Below are 18941 nucleotides of genomic sequence, written 5' to 3' on the forward strand. Positions count from 1 at the left end.
GCAACAGCTCTGCTGGACGCGAACCCGCAGAAGCAATGCACACAGACCAGAATTGTATTTTTGCTGCACGCACTGCCTCCGCATAAACCTTCAAATGGACTCTATGCTGTGTCCTGCCACATTCAAGCTGAGTTCTCCTCCACTTGCACTCCAGTCACCTAACTTGCTGCTTCAGACCCTGTAACTCCTCTGTATACCAAGGGGCCACTTTTAAAGCAGATTGGAAGGGACGCTTAGGAGCAATCGTGTCTACTGCCCTGATGAGTTCCCTATCCCAGGTTCCCACCAGGACATTGACAGAATCGCTGGCAGGACCAACATCAAAACCCTCCAAGGCTTTTTGGAATCCTACTGGATCCATCTCAGGCGGACCATCTTAATAGGTCCTCCACCCCTGCAGGGCTGGGTTGTGGCTGTGAAACCAACCTTAACCAGGTAGTGGTCCGTCCATGACAATGGGGAAACCACAGGATCCCGCACCCACAGAACACGCCCCTGATCCAAACAAAAGACCAAATCAAGTGTGTGGCCGGCAACATGAGTTGGTCCTGAAACTAGCTGGGATAGGCCCATAGTTGTCATGGCCGCTATGAACTCCAGAGCCACATCAGACAAGTCAGCCTCACAATGGATATTGAAGTCACCAAGAACCAGAAGTCTGGGTGATTCCAATACCAACTCCGAGACCAGTTCCGTCAGCTCAGTTAGGGAGTCAGTTGGGCAGCAGGGTGGATGGTACACCAACAGAATCCCCAGTCTTTCCCTAGTTGCCAGCTTTAGAAAGACACACTCAGTATAAGACAGCTGTTGCACAGGGGCCCTGGTAAGGGAAATGGTATCCTTATGGACTACAGCCACTCCACCACCACCCCGCCCACATTCTCTAGCCTGCTTCACAACAGAGTAGCCTGGTGGAATAAGCTGGGCCCAAACTGAGCCACTAGCCTCCCCCATCCATGTCTCAGTTATACAAGCCAGGTTGGCTCCCTCATCCATGATCAAGTCATGGATGATTTCGGTCTTATTCAGATCCGACCTGTCATTGCAAAGGAGCAAGGCTAAGTTCTGTGGGAAGTTGGAACTGCTCTCTGAGGCCAGAGAGCTGACAGGGCAGCCGGAAGTGGAAACAGTTACTAAATTACTGGTTTCCCTTCCCCTGTAACAGCCAGCTCCTCTGCCGATGCCAATTCATCTATTCCCCACCACAAGAGTAATACATAGGAACATAGGAAACTGCCATATACTGAGTCAGACCATTGGTCTGTCTAGCTCAGTATTGTCTTCACAGACTGGCAGCCGCTTCTCCAAGGTTGTAGGCAGGAATCTCTTTCGGCCCTATCTTGGAGAAGTCAGGGAGGGAACTTGAAACCTTCTGCTCTTCCCAGAGCGGCTTCATCTCCTGAGGGGAATATCTTGCAGTGCTCACACATCAAGTCTCCCATTCATATGCAACCAGGGCAGACCCTGCTTAGCTATGGGGACAAGTCATGCTTGCTACCACAAGACCAGCTCTCCTCTGCCCCAGAACCACTGGACCCACACCCGGCATCGTTCTGCCCAAGAGAACCCAAACACATGACAACAGAAGGCCTGGCACAACCCAATAAAAGGGAGAACTAACAACATACAACCCAGACCTCCAACCCCACCTTATAACTCCCGCCCCCCAGACCTCAGTCCCACACCAAAGGCCCGGCACCAAAGGCCGGCCCTCTTTGGTGGCCGGCTTCGGCGGCCGCCTACAGGCAGTCAGCCGGCTACGCCTCTGGTGTGCCTCCCTCCAATATTGATTGATTGATTTGATTTGTATACTGCCCTTCCAAAATGGCTTAGGATGGTTTACAATTAAAAAACAATTTACAATATATGCTGCCAAAGACTCTAGAAATCTCTCCTCTCACGAGAGATCTCTGGTCCTTGGAGATAGGTGGAACAAGTCAAGCACTCAGAGACAAAGTACAGGTAGAATAGGGCAGCAATCAGGCCGTCCCAAGCCAGTCCTTTAGAAGGTCTGGGGCTGCAAAATTTTTATTTATTTATTTATTTATTTATTTATACATTTCTATACCGCCTTTCGTTAAAAGAAAACCCCAAGGCGGTTTACAAAAATTAAAACATACAATAAAAGCAATAAAAACATCAAGCAATAAAAACATCAAGCTAAAAACATATAAAACAAGCATAAAAACAAGACAACAGATAACAGATAAAAACACAGAGAAGCCGCAGTAAAAACGATTATGCAAAAGCCTGGGTAAAAAGCCAAGTCTTTAAAAGCTTGCTAAAAGCCGTGATGGAGTCTGAGGAACGAATGGCCACTGGGAGAGCATTCCAGAGTCTAGGGGCAGCAACAGAGAAGGCCCTGTCCCGAGTGCACGAAAGCCGGGCCTCCCTCATTGTCGGCACCCAGAGCAAGGCCCCTTCAGATGTCCTTGTCAAGCAGACAGCAACCCTTGGGAGCAGGCGGTCCCTCAAATACCCCGGGCCCAAACCGTTAAGGGCTTTAAAGGTCAAAACCAGCACCTTGAATTGGACCCGGAAACGAACCGGCAGCCAGTGCAGCTCTTTCAAAATGGGGGTGATATGTTCCCAACGGGCAGCTCTGGATAACATCCTCGCTGCCGCGTTTTGCACTAGCTGCAGTTTCCGGATACTCTTCAAGGGCAGCCCCACGTAGAGCGCGTTACAGTAATCCAGCCGTGACGTGACTAAGGCGTGGGTAACCGTGGCCAGATCTGCCTTCTCGAGAAAGGGACGCAGCTGGCGCACCAGCCGAAGCCGTGCAAAGGCACACCTGGCCACCGCCTCCACCTGAGCTTCCAAAAGCAGAGCCGGGTTCAGTAGTACCCCCAAGCTGCATACTTGCTCCTTCAAGGGGAGTGCAACCCCATCCAAAACCGGTAAAATCTCCTCATCCCGATTGGCTCTCCTACTGACCAACAGTACCTCCGTCTTATCCGGATTCAATTTCAGTTTGTTAGCCCACATCCAACCCATCACGGCCTCCAGCCCCCGATTCAGGACATCCACCGCCTCCCTAGCATCAGATGACAAGGAGAGATAGAGCTGAGTGTCATCCACATATTGCTGACAACTCAGTCCAAATCCCCGGATGACTTCTCCCAGCGGCTTCATGTAGATGTTAAACAGCATGGGGAACAAGACTGATCCCTGCAGGACCCCACAGACCAACGGCCACAGGGCCGAGCAGTAATCCCCCAGCACCACCTTCTGGACCCTCCCCCTCAAGAAAGGACCAGAACTACCGCAACGCAGTGCCTCCGATTCCCATACTCGAGAGGCGGCCCAGGAGGATACCATGGTCGATGGTATCGAACGCCGCTGAAAGGTCCAGCAGAACCAACAGGGACGCACTCCCGACGTAGTTCCCGGAGTAGGTCATCCACTAGAGCGACCAAGGCAGTCTCAGTCCCATATCTGGGGTGGAAGCTGGATTGAAAAGGGTCCAGATAATCCGTATCATCCAAGACCCTCTGCATCTGGGACGCCACCACACGCTCTATCACCTTGCCCAAAAAGGGAAGGTTAGACACAGGTCTATAGTTGTCTAGGTTGGAGGGATCAAGGGAGGGCTTTTTTAATAGTGGTCTTACCACTGCCTCCTTGAGGCACGATGGCATCCTGCCCTCCCTTAATGAAGCATTAACGATCACCTCCATCCATCTGCCTGTCCCCTCCCTGGCAGCTTTTATTAGCCATGAAGGGCAAGGGTCAAGAGCGCACGAAGTCGCCCGCACACTGCCCAGGATCTTGTCCACATCCTAAGGCCTCACCAACTGAAAAGAATCCAACACAACGGGACCAGATGGTACCAAAGGCACGTCTGCCGGAACTGCCAAAACTCTGGAGTCCAGGCCAGCACGGATGCAAGCGACTTTATCTGCAAAGCAACAGGCAAACCGATCACAAAGAGCTGTAGATGACTCCTCCCCCATTGTCTGGGGGGATGTGTGGAGCAAGGTTTTCACCACATGAAACAGCTCTGTTTGTCTGCACTGAGCAGACGCAATGGAGGAGGAGAAAAAGCATTTCTTCGCCGCCCCCACCGCCACGGCGTAGTCCCTAAAATGGGCTCTAGCCCGTGTTCGATCGGATTCGTGACGACTGCTCCTCCAGCGTCGCTCCAGCCGTCGCCCGAGTTGCTTCATCGCCCTAAGCTCCGAGGAAAACCAAGGAGCAGAACGGGCTCCACCAAGCCAGAGAGGGCGTTTAGGAGCAACTGTGTCAACAGCCCAGGCCATCTCTCCATTCCAGAGATCAACCAAGGCCTCAACAGGGTCACCAGCTCTGGACACTGGAAACTCCCCGAGGGCCGTCTGAAATCCAAGCGGATCCATAAGCCTCCGGGGGCGGACCATCTTAATCAGCCCACCACCCCTGCAGAGGGCAGATGGAGCAGTCAAACTAAACCCCAGCAGGTGATGATCTGTCCATGACAAGGGAGTTGTCTCAAATTCGCCCACCTCCAGATCATTTATTTCCCGGTCGGCAAAAACCAGATCCAGAGTGTGTCCCGCCACGTGGGTAGGGCCCGATACCAACTGAGACAGACCCATGGTTTCCATGGAGGCCATGAAATCCTGAGCCGCACCCACTAGGGGGGCCTCAGCGTGGACATTGAAATCCCCCAAAACAATAAGCCTGGGGGAACCCAAGGCCATCTCCGAGACCACCCCCGCCAGCTCAAGTAGGGAGACTGAAGTGCAGCGGGGTGGTCGGTACACCAACAGAATCCCCAGCCTATCTCGGAGGCCCACCCTCAAGGACAAACACTCGAAATTCTGAGATTGCCTGACCGGGCACCTGGAAACGGGGAGAGTCTCTCGAAAGATGACTGCAACGCCTCCTCCCCAACCCTCAAGGCAGGGCTGCTGCACCATCTGGAAACCTGGAGGACAAAGCTGAGAGAGACCAACCCCGCCCAGCGCATCCAACCAGGTCTCCGTCACACATACCAGGTCAGCACGCTCATCCACAATCAGATCGTGGATGAGAGATGTTTTTGCGTTAACTGACCTGGCATTCAGCAGCAGCACCCTAATCCTCGAAGGAGTGTTCTCAGAGCTCCCTAGGGTCAGAGGGTTGGAAGAAGGGAAAATCAAACCTCCTCAGTTTCAAATTGGGAAAATCAAACCTCGGTCAAGACAGGAATGCTCAAGCAGGGTGAGACGGCTGTTGTTCATCAGGAGAGGTCAGGGAGCTGACAGAATCTACCCGCTGCCTCTCTCCACCCTCTCAGGTCTCCCAGCTATCAGTTATGATTAGTAACTAAACTTTTTTGGTAATATTTATATTCTTTTTCATTCGGAATTAATGATCATTTTACCTCTCACATTCTACTCACTGCTTATGAATTATACAATTCTATAATGTTTCCTCCAGAATTGGGTCCCTCCCCTTACCTAAAAAGCAGCCTCCTTCCAACTCCTAGGATGATTTTGTACCTTTTTCTGTACCTTTGCCAAATGTAGTGTATCCTTTTTTTGAAGTGAAGAATAGAAGTTGATACATTTGTGTGGTTCTTTGTTTGAGGGGGGAGGTGTTAGGGAAAGAACCTTTTCCCCAAACCCCTATAGGATTCTTAATGCTCCTTATGTTACTTCCTAGCATTGCAACAGCTGCCACAGCAGCACCCTTACTTAGCAGCAAGCATAGCCATAAGCTCAACTACAGCAACATCTTCAGCCACATTTCTGGACTGAGTACACCATGCAAAGCAGACCAGAGCAGTAAGTGAAGCACAAGTTAGTCTCAAGGCCAGACATGGTGCTCATCTAGCAATCACTAAGAAATATTAGAGAGAGAGAGCTGCCACTGTCCATTTCTTGCCGCAACACTATTTCACAAACAAAACAAACCACAACTTAAGGTAGGCAGGGACCCAAGCTCTGCCTTTGTCAATCTGAGATCCAGCAAAACCAGATAGTTATAGCAGGAAAAACACAGCATATTATACGCAGTGCTGAGAAAAGAAAATCACAAAATCAAACCTGCCTTCTTCCTCTCCTGCTGTATCCTCTTCTTCAAGAGGGGCAGGCACAGTATAAGGGCTCACTCTCTGTCTCCCAATCCCTTTAAATACAATACATTTTGAAATTCCTCCTTTTGTGTTCCAATGGGGGCACATCTGCCCATGACAACACTTGATTTGAATGATAACAAGACAACCAAGAAGCAAGGAGATCACAAGTCAATCATTCCAGAAAACCAGTGCCAGAAAACCAATCAGCAAGGGGAAAATAGGCCTCCAAAATGCCTCTCAGAAAGTCAAAACCTTTCAATTGAAACAGATTTGTTTTGCTCCAAACTTGAAAGAGGCCCTTTCTTTGAAGGGTGTTCTGTTTTGAGCTTGAAAGACTCGAAACAGCCTGTTTCAAGTCAAAATGTTTCGATATTGAAACATTCTGCACATCCTTACAATACTCCCAAGGAAGTTTGGTGTGGTTTTAAGGGTCTCCTACTCTCTAGTAGGGGTGTGCATGGTCCGTCTGGCCTGGTTCGGTTTGAGGCCAGAGTGGCCTCGAACAGAACCGGGCCTGTTAGTCCAGGCCCCCATCAACACCCCCCCCCCCGTCCTTTCCGGTCCCGGACCGCTCCGTGAAATTTTATTTTAAAGTCAATGAGACATACTCCCCCTTCAGGGGGCTTGCTGAAGCCGTGGGGGGGGGGGACTCCGTGCGGGTTCCCTCTCCCCCACCGGCCTTCCTCATCACCGCCGCGGCCGGTTATATAAAGCATTTTCGGCTCCTTTCGGGCCTCCATAAGAGCGAGCAGCCGCCAAAACGTCAGGGGGAGAGGGAACCCGCGTGGATGAGGAAGGCCAGTGGGGGGAGAGGGAACCCACGTGGACCCCTCCCCCCCACGGCTTCAGCAAGGCCCCCGAAGGGGCTACAGGTACTTCTCATTGACTTAAAAAAAAATTGTGTACCTGCCGGACCGGACCTAGTGGTCCAGTTCCGGTCCGACGGAACTGGGGGGGGGGGGAGGTGAGCTTCTGAGTAAATCTGAATATTGTGCTGTTGCACTCTTTTGATTAATGGAGAGTAAGTGATATACAATGTAATGATAATACTGCTATTAATTTTACTTTGCCCATTGGCTATAGTGGGAGATCACTAAAATGCTTGTGATTTCTTTGTTGTCAGAATGGAATGAAAATTGCATGCATGATAGACCTTTATGAAGCCATTATACCAACCAAATTTCAGACAAATATGTGTAGGAGTTTCTGTTTACACACACTTTTAAGGTTTTGTGGTTTGATGTTTTGCCATTTAAATCCCTGCAGTCAGAGTAGTTGGAACAGGAGCAATGTCATAAGCAACAGTAATAGCAACAGCAGTCAGATCTCTGATTAGCATCAAAATCAATGCACAACCCTATGCCAAAACTCATTTTTCTCCTATCTACCTCTCTCTTGGGGTGAAGTCCCATTAATGGGAGTGAAGTTTACATCTGAGTAAATGTGAATTATGCAGAAAACTACTCCTTAGAACCAGACACGTTGTGCTATGGCCCATCTGTACCTTTTCTCATCATGCAACTTATTTCACTAGGGTTATTTCATCAGAATAACTGAGCAATGAAAAGAAAAACATTTCATGGGAGTGGGGCAGTTTCCACCCAGGATGCGGAGAATGTTACACATGTTGCACAAAATCCCCTTTAACAATATGTTCACAGTAGAATAAATGACTATTTGGAAGGGATCGTGCATGTAGTTTTGTGTTATTACAGCCCTAGCAAGTATCATTTAAACGTAAGAGCCTTGCTGCATCAGGCCTAAGACCTATCTAGTCCAGCACATCCATTTCACACAGTGATTCGCCAGATGCCTTGGGAGCCCATACAACCAGGAGATGAAGGCATGCCCCCTCTTCTGCCACTGTTCCTCTGCAGCTAGCCTAAAGCCATCATGACTAGTAGCTGTTGATAGACTTGTCCTCTATCAATTTGTCTAAGCCCCGCTTAAAGTAGTCTATGCTGGTGGCCATCACCACATCTCTTGGCAGACAATTCATAGATTAATTATGTGCTGTGTGGGAAAGTACCTCCTCTTGTCAGTCCTAATTTCCCTGGCAGTCAGTTTCATGGGATGGCCCTTGGTTCTAGGGTCGTGAGAGATGGAGAAGAACTGTTGTTCAAAAGCTGGATAATGGTTCATCTACTGTATTTAGCCTTGTTTCTAGCAGTGGAGTGGCATAATAAATATTTGTAGGTATTATGATGTTCATGCTCTGTTGCAGGGTTGCTCAACTTCAACCCTCCAGTTGGTTTTTCACTACAACTCCCATAATCCCCAGCAACTGTGGCCAAATAGTCAGGGATGATGGGAGTTGTAAACCAACATCTGTGGGAGGGCCAAAGTTGATCATACCTGCTCCATTGCATTTCTTTGCTATGTTTGTCTCCCTTTTAAAAATTGTCACAGTGGCTATATTTATACATCATGCAAAATTCTGTTTTGTTTTCTTTTGTTTTTGATAAAGGAGAGAAAAATATTGAGGAGAGAAGTAGCAGGGGGTGCGAGTATCTAATTTCCCCCCACCTAATATTTATGTGCTCCAGATTCATGGGCATCAACGGGAAGGCAGTTGCCCCCCACCCTGATCCAGTCAGTTTCAGGAAGAGGGGCACCTTTGTCCTTCTCCTGATCCTTGGCAGTCAACACTTCATTCAGCACTGACCGGAGCTTTTTTCTCTGCCTTTCAGAGGAAAAGAAAAAAGCTCAGAGTCAGCCCTGAACAAAGCTCTGACTGCCGAGGATGGAGAGAGGAATGGAACTCCTCAAAACAGGAGCAGTAATATGGAGTCCCCCAGGGCTCCATTCTGTCATCAATGCTTTTTAATATCTACATGAAACCATTGGGTGAGGTCATCAGGAGATTTGGTGCTGGGTATTATCAGTATGCTGATGACACCCAAATCTACTTCTCCTTTTCATCTTCAGGAAATGGCACTCATTCTCTAAATGCCTGCCTACAGGCAGTAATGGGCTGGATGAGGGGTAACAAATTGAAGCTGAATCCAAGCAAGACAGAGGTGCTCATTGTGGGGGCTCAGAATCTGGGGTGAGTTAGATCTTCCTGTACTGGATGGGGTTACACTCCCCCAGAAGGAGCAGGTGCACAGCTTGGGAGTGCTCTTGGATCCAGGCCTCACCATGCTATCTCAGGTGGAGGCCATGGCCCAGGAGTACTTTCTATCAGCTTCGGCTGATTCAACAGCTGCGTCCATTCCTTGAAGAGGATGACCTCAGAACAGTGGCAGGGGCGTAACTATAATAGGGCAAGGGGAGACAGTTGTCTGGTGGCCCACTGCCTTGGGGTGCCCCCAGAGGCAAGTCACATGACTGACTCCCCCAGCCACGCACCTGCCCGGGCTTCCTTCAGTTGTATTCATCCTCTGAAATTGATGTGAGTGTTAAGACCTGGAGCTACCAGAACAGCAGGTCTTTCTCTAGTACCGTTAAATGACTTGCATCATCCACAATTTACAAAACCTTTGAAAAAATAATTTAGGATGATATTCTATTGTGGCACATAGGAGACAGACAGACAGATATGCTTTTTGTTACCACTATTCAGCCTCGTTTAAGATTTCTTTACTTCATGAGCTGAGCTTCAGTGAGGGAGGGCCATTTTAAAACCTTGTCGACTCTCTGGGCCCACTCCAACCTTGCTACGCCCCTGAACAGTGGTGCATCAGTTAGTAACCTCCAGGCTTGACTATTGCAATGCGCTCTACGTGGGGCTGCCTTTGTACATAGTCTGGAATCTTCAGTTATTTCAGAATGCGGCAGCCAGATTGGTCTCTGGAGTAACCTGGAGAGACCATATTATGCCTGTTTTGAAACAGTTACACTGGCTGCCAATATGTTTCCGGGCAAAATACAAAGTGCTGGTTACTACCTTTAAAGCCCTGAACGGCTTAGGTCCAAGTTATCTTAGAGAGCGCCTTCTTCGGTATGATCATCACCACACATTAAGGTCATCTGAGGAGGTCCGTCTCCAGTTACCACCAGTTCATCTGATGGCAACTCAGGCGGGCCTTTTCTGTAGCTGCTCCTGGGCTGTGGAATACACTCCCAGCAGAAGTAATTCAAGATCATTACTGTCCTTCAGGAGAGCCCTTAGAACCTATCTGTTTGGCCTGGCTTTCCAGGGTTTTAAATGATTGAAAAATAGTTTTTAAATGGTTTTTAATAGTTGCCCTGGTTCTCCAGGGTTTTTTAGCTGTTGAATTGTTGAATTGGTTTTATTCTGTTTTTATAGTTTTGATTTTAACTGTTAACTGCTTTTAATTGTTTTTACCTTGTTGTAAACTGCCCTGAACCACTTAGAAGGGCAGTATATTAAATGAATGAATGAATAACTGCCCCTCCTCCCAACACTGACCATGCCTCCCTGCATCTGATGTTGATGCAGGGAGTGTGGTTAGGAAGGGTGCGCTAGTGCACACATCCATATCCAATATAGTATTAACCCTAACCCTAGCCCTGGGGTCCCCAGCTGGAGCTTGGCCCCCAACATTGGAAAAGGGACTGCAGATGCCCATGTCCAGATTGTCCCTACCAAGTGGCAGCGGAGGAGGAAGTGTACACTCCAGAGGCTAGGAGATGTCATGCAGAATTTAGATTTAATTTTAGTTTCACATATTGTCTGAAGCTGCCCATTGTTTCCTTTTCTGAGTCTTTGCTTGGTAACATATGGTGTGACATGCACCAGTTCACAGCCAGCCAGCTGACATATAAAGCTCAATATTGCCATTAATTGTTTGAAGTAGATATCAAAGCTAGTTGTCTGTTTTATATATTATCTTGAGCAGCATGGTTGCTGCATACCTTCCACCTATATGGCGGGAGATGGCAATGGTAAACCCCTCCTGTGTTCTACCAAACAGTCGACATTGACTCAACAACACACTTTACCTTTATATGGCTAGGGCAGATGGCATGGTTACTTACTATCCTAATGATATTTGCCCCAATGAGTCCTCCATAGCACCTATATGACATATTGTATACTATATATGTGTGACATATAGCCGCATAAGCAAAAATATGCATCTTATTAGAGCCGTGTGGGAGCAACCATGAGATAGTTTCATGTATTGTGTAAATCAGACCAATATATTTTGGACCAGAATCGTATATAATATACACTTGGCCTTTTAGCCATAATTATTTGTTTTGTTTTTTTGTAGTCTATGTATGAAAGACAAGGAATTGCTGTGATGCCACCTACAGTACCTGGAAGTCCTCAAGGCCCATTTCTGGGTATACCACGAGGTACAGTGAGAAGACAAAAATCAATAGGTAATAATACTATATTTTACATGTATATTCGGTAGTTGTTGCTTATAGTTTGCTTGTCTGGTTTGCTTCAAATACTTGTATTCATTATTCAACTTTGAACCAATCAAATTGCTTGTAACAAATTTCTGATCTATAAAAACTATTTGTCAACTTGGCTGAATGCCTGAATTGGAATTAATACTATTTACAGTATATAGTTCCTTTACTAATTTATTATTTTGTTGCTTCAGTACTTCACCAAATTAGTCAATCTAGTTAACCAAATATCATTGTATGAAAATGCATTTTAAAAATAAATAATTAGTGGAGTAACAAACAGTCGAGTATCCCTATCAAATATTTTTGAAATTGGAACCTAATTGGATTAATATTTGACATTTAAAAATTGAAGTTCATTAAATCAAAAGCCACTGCACTTGCATATTTTAAAATATGTGAGGATTCTAATCACTGCTATGGTATTTTTTAATTTGACAAAGAGATTTTTGTAAGTAGGAGGAGAATAACAAGCAAAGAATACCAATATTGATAAACAAGCTAAAGCTAAGAATTAGTCACACAAGTTGGTGTTCACATGAAATCATTCTTCTGTGCTTCATAGCTATTTTATAATCTATAGTGATATAAAGTGCTTTTTGAATTCAAAATAATGTGAGCATTAATTATGTAAGAATTATACCACTTCTGTTAGTACAGGAGGACCTCGATATTTCTGGGGGTTCCATTCCCAGCTGCAGCCATGGATACCTAAACTGCAAATATTGAGGCATTAGGGTAATGGCATCATGGGGGTTAGGTTCCTGGTCAGCTCAAATTTTGCTAAAAATGGCTTGAAATTGGCCAAATTAAGGGGGGAGAATGCGGGGGGAGCTCCTTAAATGCTTTGCTCCCCCCCAGTCACACTGTGCCACAGAATGTCCCCAAACTGTATGAAAATCGGCTTTCCCCCCAGTTTTGTTCTTGAATTGAGCCATTTTGTAGCTCCGAGAAACAATGGTGGCCAGAAATGACCTCCATGTTCATTTCCGGCCACCCTGGCCCATAGATACTCAAGGCTGATATGTTTTGTTCCTTTTTCCCCTGCATATGCCGAGGTTGGTTGTCTTTTACTCAACCGCGGATACGCGAATCCGTGGATGATGAATCCACAGATAACGAGATTCTCCTGTAATGATCTTCTTCATTACAGAGATATTCAATCATACAATAAGCAAGTTGTGGATATTCAGCAATATTAGTTAAATACTCTTTTGTTTTAGGCAAGTGACTTATTCTACAAAAAGTGTTTTAACCTTTTTGGAAACTGCCAAGTGTGGGAGCTAAAGCTCTTGCCCTGTCTGCTCCCTTCTGTGTAAAAGAATATCCTTCTCTCTGGTTAAAATATTTTCTTCTCCTTCTCTCAACTTCCTTCAGTTTGTAAGAGTAGATGTGGAATAGCAGTGACTGCTATCCGGTAGGGGTGTGTAGTCAGATAGATGGGAAGGTCCAACATGGGTGTTCCCTCCTCCCCACCACGTTCTTGCACAATTGTGCTCATAATTCAGAATACAGCAGAGTAGTGTGTGGGCTCTCACTGCATCCTCACAGCTGCTGGACACTGTGTGTGTGGACACTTCGGCCGTCAGCTGACATGGCCATTCCCTCCTCTGCACCATGGGGAGGCAGCCAATTGTGGGGCAATTGACCAACATAATATGGTGGTGGGGGTTCTTTAAATGCCAACCCAGCCGTGGCGTAGGGAAGGCTGGGCGGCTGTAGGGATTGGCACAAGTGTCTGTGTGGAGGGTGGGGAGTGATTCAGGGGAGCCTGGGAACAAGCGTGGGGATCTCCCATGGGAGAGGCTCTCAGAGAAACTGCAGTCCCCAGGCATCCCTGCACTATTTCCCAGCCTTCCCCGTGCCACTGTTGGATCGGCATTGAAAGAACGTGCCCCCTCCCACCAGCACCGTACTACCCAGGGCAATTGCCCCGCGACCAACTGCCTCCCCATGGTGGGGAGGGAATGTCAGACCTTCTGATCTGTCTGACTATGCATCCCTAATGTCCTGGCTGCCTAATGTCTGGACTACTGAAGTGCTTGAAACTGCACTTCAAGCAGCTATGGGGGTGCAGTGAGAGCCCGCATACTGCTCAGTTGCATTCAGAATTATGGCACAATTGCACAAGAACACTAGAGCATTCATATTTTGGGGCGCCCTCTGGAAGTGCTTTGTAGAAGCAGAAACACAGCCTTAAAGCATGTGTTCCGTTGTGCAATGAGCACAAATCAGCAAGCCAGCTCTAGTAATTATTACAAAATAGGTCCCCTTTACATAGATATTTACTTTTATTTATGTATTTATAATATTTATATCCCACCTCTCCAGTACACTGCTCCACATATCTGAAACAGGTTGTTTCTGTATTATTTGTATGACAAAATCCTATAAGTAGCTTGTGGAGTCCACACATTATGCTGTGTCACATCCTTATTAGTGCTCCACTTCAAGGCTTCCAGCATAAAATGTAGTATCTCAAAAAATGGGTACTGATCTTCCTACAGTGTTCCTTATGTTTATTTGGACAAATGTTTCACAATATCTCTCAGTATATACTTTGTCCATTCAGAAGATTTTTTTTTTTTTAAGGGGCAGTTCACACAATTGAGATGGGTGTGCTCCACATTTTCTGCTGTGTGTTGGATTAAAACAAGGTCAGAGACAGAGATCTTGATCATCAGTCAAGCCCCAGATTCTGTCCCTGGCTTCTGAACATGGTAGGTGGGGAAACTGTCCTACCCAGCTGGAGCTTGAGTGACAATAAAGCTTCCTGCCTCTGACCTTGTTTTTATCTAACACAGAATCAAAAATCAGGAGTACGCATAGCTCCTGAATTAGTGTCAGTCAGGTTAACTGCCCTTATATAAAATTGAATTTTATGCATGATTGACTGTTCATAAATGCCCATTGATAGACTCATGGTTTTGGTTTTGGTTTTTCCCTTCCTCTCTCTCTTTTCTTTTTACTCTTTCCAATCTTGCACAATTCTTGGTTCCTCTTTTTTACACACACCTGAAAAAGCATTAATGCCTGTATGGATTCACAGGGGCATTGAGACATAAACCAAAACTTTAAACTTAAGATTTGCAGAAGGGCACTAGTGCAGACATATTCTAAAAGCATACACTGCACAATATATGTAATACAGTATTTGTTGCACTGCTTACTGTCTTTGGTGATGATGGATGCTTAAAGGGCGACTTAAAAATTGTAGCTTGTGATTTTTTTAAGGGATAACAGAGGAAGAACGGCAATTTTTGGCTCCTCCCATGCTAAAATTTACCAGAAGTCTATCCATGCCAGACACCTCTGAAGATATCCCTCCTCCACCACAGTCCTTACCTCCATCACCGCCACCTCCTTCTCCTTCTCTTTACAACTCTCCCAAATCTCCAATGCCTAGAATATATGGAACAATTAAGCCTGCATTTAATCAGAATTCAAGTTCAAAGATAGCTGTTTCAGGTAGATCTGAAAATATGGGAACAGTGATAAGGGACAAAGGGATATATTACCGGAGAGAGCTGGACCGTTACTCTCTAGATTCTGAGGACTTATATAGCAGAAATGCCGCAACTCAGGCAAGCTTCAGAAACAAGAGAGGTCATATGCCAGAAAACCCATACTCTGAAGTTGGAAAAATAGCAAGCAAAGCAGTGTATGTGCCAGCCAAACCAGCAAGAAGGAAGGGAATGTTAGTGAAACAATCTAATGTTGAGGATAGTCCAGAAAAAACCTGCTCTATTCCAATTCCAACTATCATTGTTAAAGAGCCATCTACCAGCAGTAGTGGGAAAAGTAGCCAAGGGAGCAGCATGGAGATTGACTCACAGTCTTCAGAGCAACCAGGACAGCTCAGACCTGAGGATAACTTGACTGTCAGTAGCCCATTTGCAGCAGCCATTGCTGGGGCAGTGAGGGACAGGGAGAAAAGATTAGAAGCCAGGCGCAACTCTCCAGCCTTCCTTTCCACAGATTTGGGAGATGAGGATGTTGGGCTAACACCTCCAACACCACGCATGAGACAGTCTAAGTTTAGTGATGAGGGAATGTTTAGTAATGAAGATGGCTTTAGACAACTTGTATCACCATCTCCCATCCCAGCATCTAGAGAGTCTGAACATGTTTTTAATAGCAGTGAATCAAGTAATCAAAATGATGCAAGGACACCAAACCCCTCAGCTCAAACAATGGGCTCAGAAAACAATGCATTGGCAACTCAGAATGTTGGTATGTCTAGTTTGGATAATTATGTTCATCCACTCACAGGGAAATTACTCGATCCAAATTCACCTTTAGCCCTTGCCCTTTCTGCCAGAGATAGAGCCATGAAAGAGCAAACCCAACAAATTCCAGGGAAAGGAGACTCTGGCAAAGCAGACCTTAATAAACCCCTTTATATAGATACAAAGATGAGGTCCAATATTGAAACTACATTTCCCGTAACAGCTACAGTTACTAGGCAAAATATGCGTGGTCCACTGAGAAGACAGGAAACGGAAAACAAATATGAGACAGATATGGTGAAAGAAAGGAGGCCTGAAGAAAAGAAGAACATGCTAATAAATATTGTGGATACCTCACAACAGAAGTCAGCTGGCTTGCTCATGGTTCATACAGTAGACACAGCACAGTCCACTGATACCCCTGAAAATGAAGAGGAAAGAGTTGAGACGGATGTGAATACTGAAAAACCTCCACCAGAGACGCAGGGGGACACAGAAACAGCAGAAAGTGTACTAGATGACACTGACATGCCCGAGCCACCTGCCTCTCCCTGCAAAACTATTGTGGCAGTTGGCTCTGTTGATGATCCTATCATTTTGCCATTCCGTATTCCTCCACCCCCTTTTGCTTCTGTTGATCTCGATGAAGATTTCATCTTTACTGAGCCATTACCACCGCCTTTAGAATTTGCTAACAGTTTTGATATCCCTGATGACCGTTCAGTTCCAGGTTCTGCGCTAACAGACTTGCTCAAACAGAGAAAAAATGGAACTCCATCTGTTTCATTTAACCCTGTTCAGTCTTCAGACTCAATAGACAGTAAGAAACCTGTGAGTCTTTCAAACTGTTTGCCTGCCTCATTTTTACCACCCCCTGAAAATTTTGATAATGTCACCGACTCTGGGATTGAAGAGGTGGACAGTCGAAGCAGTAGTGACCATCACCTAGAGACAACCAGCACTATCTCAACTGTGTCCAGCATCTCTACCTTGTCCTCTGAAGGGGGTGAGAACTTGGATACTTGTACAGTCTATGCAGATGGGCAAACATTTCTGGTGGACAAACCCCCAGTACCTCCTAAGCCAAAAATGAAGCCCATAATCAACAAAAGCAATGCACTTTACAAGGATGCGCTAATTGAAGAAACTATAGATAGTTTTGTTATTCCTCCACCTGCTCCACCCCCACCTCCTATCAGCGCACAGCCCAGTATGGCTAAAGTTGTACAGCAAAGGACCTCTAAGCTATGGGGTGATGTGACAGAGGTTAAAAGCCCGATTCTCTCAGGCCCAAAGGCTAATGTTATTAGTGAATTGAACTCAATACTACAGCAAATGAACCGAGAGAAATCCTCAAAGCCAGGGGAAGGATTGGAGTCACCCACGGGAACAAAAACTGCAAATCTTGGCACAAGGTAAATGCAACTAACACATTTTCTATGTGCTTGTAAGTTTATATTTCCTTTCCTTTTACTAAGCATTGAATAAATTGTCTTCAGTTTCAACTAAACTTGTGTTAAAATGCATAGTACTGAAGTTCTAGTATTCATTTTTATAGAGAAAAAATGCATAATGTATTTGTTAACCTTCATCTTGCCTTGTTTCAAAAGAGCTTGTTTAGTTTGCAGCATGAAAGCTGGGGACCAAAGTTGCATGCGGTGTTACATAGATGCACCAGGGCTTTTCTTTTTCCCTTTGCATCCCAACTCATCCCCCAAGTTGCTCCTAAAGATCAGGGGACTGAACTTGGGAGCAGTATAGTGAGGGGATGTAGGCAAGAGGGTGAGCAAAATGTGGAATTGCTTTCTGCTTATATCAGGGGCTCTTTGGATTCCAGCCAGAATCTTGTTTTTCTTTATAGTACATGATCTGTCTGAGTCCACTTTTGCCTCATTTGAAATATTGCATCTTGAAATCTCAAAAATATTTATTTATGGCATGAACTTAAATACTTTAAAGGCAAAGAGATGCATGAATAGGCCCAGTCTGTTTTTTTAAAGGGAGAGTCTAAGTTTATCTAGTTCATGTAAAATGAACAACCTATGCTTAATTATTAAGATCCATCTTATTTATTTATTTGTTATTTCTCTATGTAAACCGCTTTGGAAACTTTTGTTTAAGAGCAGTATATAAATATTTGTTGCTGTTGTTGTTAATTATTTGTGGTGTGAGTTGAAAAAGAGTAGCAATGAAGTTTGCCCTTTAGACTTTCCTACAGTGGCCAGAAGCGAAAGACAACGAGGCTGTTCCCACAATCAGTGGGAACCACCAGATGGGGTCAAGTGGGGAGAGTGGGCTTAGCTCATGAAGCCGGCGGGAGCTGTGGGGTTTGGGGGCCACGCAGCCCCCAGAAATTCCAGCATGTCCTGCACGAGAGCGCAGGGCATGCTGGAGAGACCCCTGAGCCAGGAGGCTGCTTTTTAGCCTCCCGGCTGGGGGTCTACTTGTGAGTTGCCGCACTGCAGCAACACACGATCCAAAAGCCTGGGTTAGTGGAGCGCTCACTCCGCTAACCTGGGCTTAGGGGAGGGTAGTTTTAGCGGGTTCCCCGCTTTGGTGAGACCGGGCTCAGCTGCAAGCCCAGTGGTTCTCACGTGTGGGCGAAATCAGGCTAGGCTCCCTTAGCCTGATTTCGCCCGATCATGAGAATCATCTCAACAGGGCTTATATACCTCTAATTGTTGTGAAGAAAGTGGAAATTTGTAGGTGTGATTTGTCATGCAGGGATAAGAACAGCTGCACCTCTAAACATTTCCTACTCCATGCAACTATTGCATTAAAGAAGTGGAGAGCCTGTCCTCCTTTTTCCTCAGTGCACAAAAGTGCTGTAGGAAATACTGTATTACTCTGTAAAGAATATCATCCACATTGGTAGAAAATAGGACAACCCATTTCCTTGTGAGGTGGTATGGTAGGGGGTTGGGAGGAGGGGCTGTGTTCCATTTTCAGCCAACCTGCCCTACAAGTACTACTGAAAAAGCTATCCTTCTGAAATTGAATCTTACATCTGAAATAAAATGTCTTGAGCCTCTATATTGGATTGTTGCATCGGCTATGATAGGTGACAGGGTTTAAGTTTAAAACTGTGCCAACCCTGGACAGAAGAACATTACAGTGCTGCATAAAAGCAAATCCCAAGCCTCTTCAGGCCAACTTACTGGATAGACCCTGGTTTAGACATTTACCAGGTAGTGACTGGCTTCGATATGGTAAAGTGGAGGCACAGGCATTCCTCCCTCCACCATACACCTTAAGTCATATTTGATTTGATTTGATTTGATTAAATGAATGTTTTTCTCTGCTTGTCATTAAGATCTAAATTGGCATTGTGCAGGTGC

At 45.9% G+C, this 18941-nt stretch overlaps 1 protein-coding gene across 21 annotated transcripts in view; it reads left to right on the forward strand.

Moving 5' to 3' along the window:
- Positions 1-18941, forward strand: part of SHANK2 (SH3 and multiple ankyrin repeat domains 2) — a 695900-nt gene that overhangs the window by 654550 nt on the left and 22409 nt on the right. For 20 of the 21 annotated variants that reach the window (XM_053285990.1, XM_053285997.1, XM_053285975.1 and 17 more), the window contains 2 exons: positions 11227-11338; positions 14609-17018. In XM_053285990.1, the coding sequence (XP_053141965.1) occupies positions 11227-11338; positions 14609-17018 (2522 nt within the window). The remainder of the gene's footprint in view (positions 1-11226; positions 11339-14608; positions 17019-18941) is intronic. The other variant, XM_053285994.1, reaches the window with a different exon arrangement.

Source organism: Hemicordylus capensis, chromosome 1 (genome assembly GCF_027244095.1).
Source record: "Hemicordylus capensis ecotype Gifberg chromosome 1, rHemCap1.1.pri, whole genome shotgun sequence".
Classification (NCBI taxonomy): Eukaryota; Metazoa; Chordata; class Lepidosauria; order Squamata; family Cordylidae; genus Hemicordylus; species Hemicordylus capensis.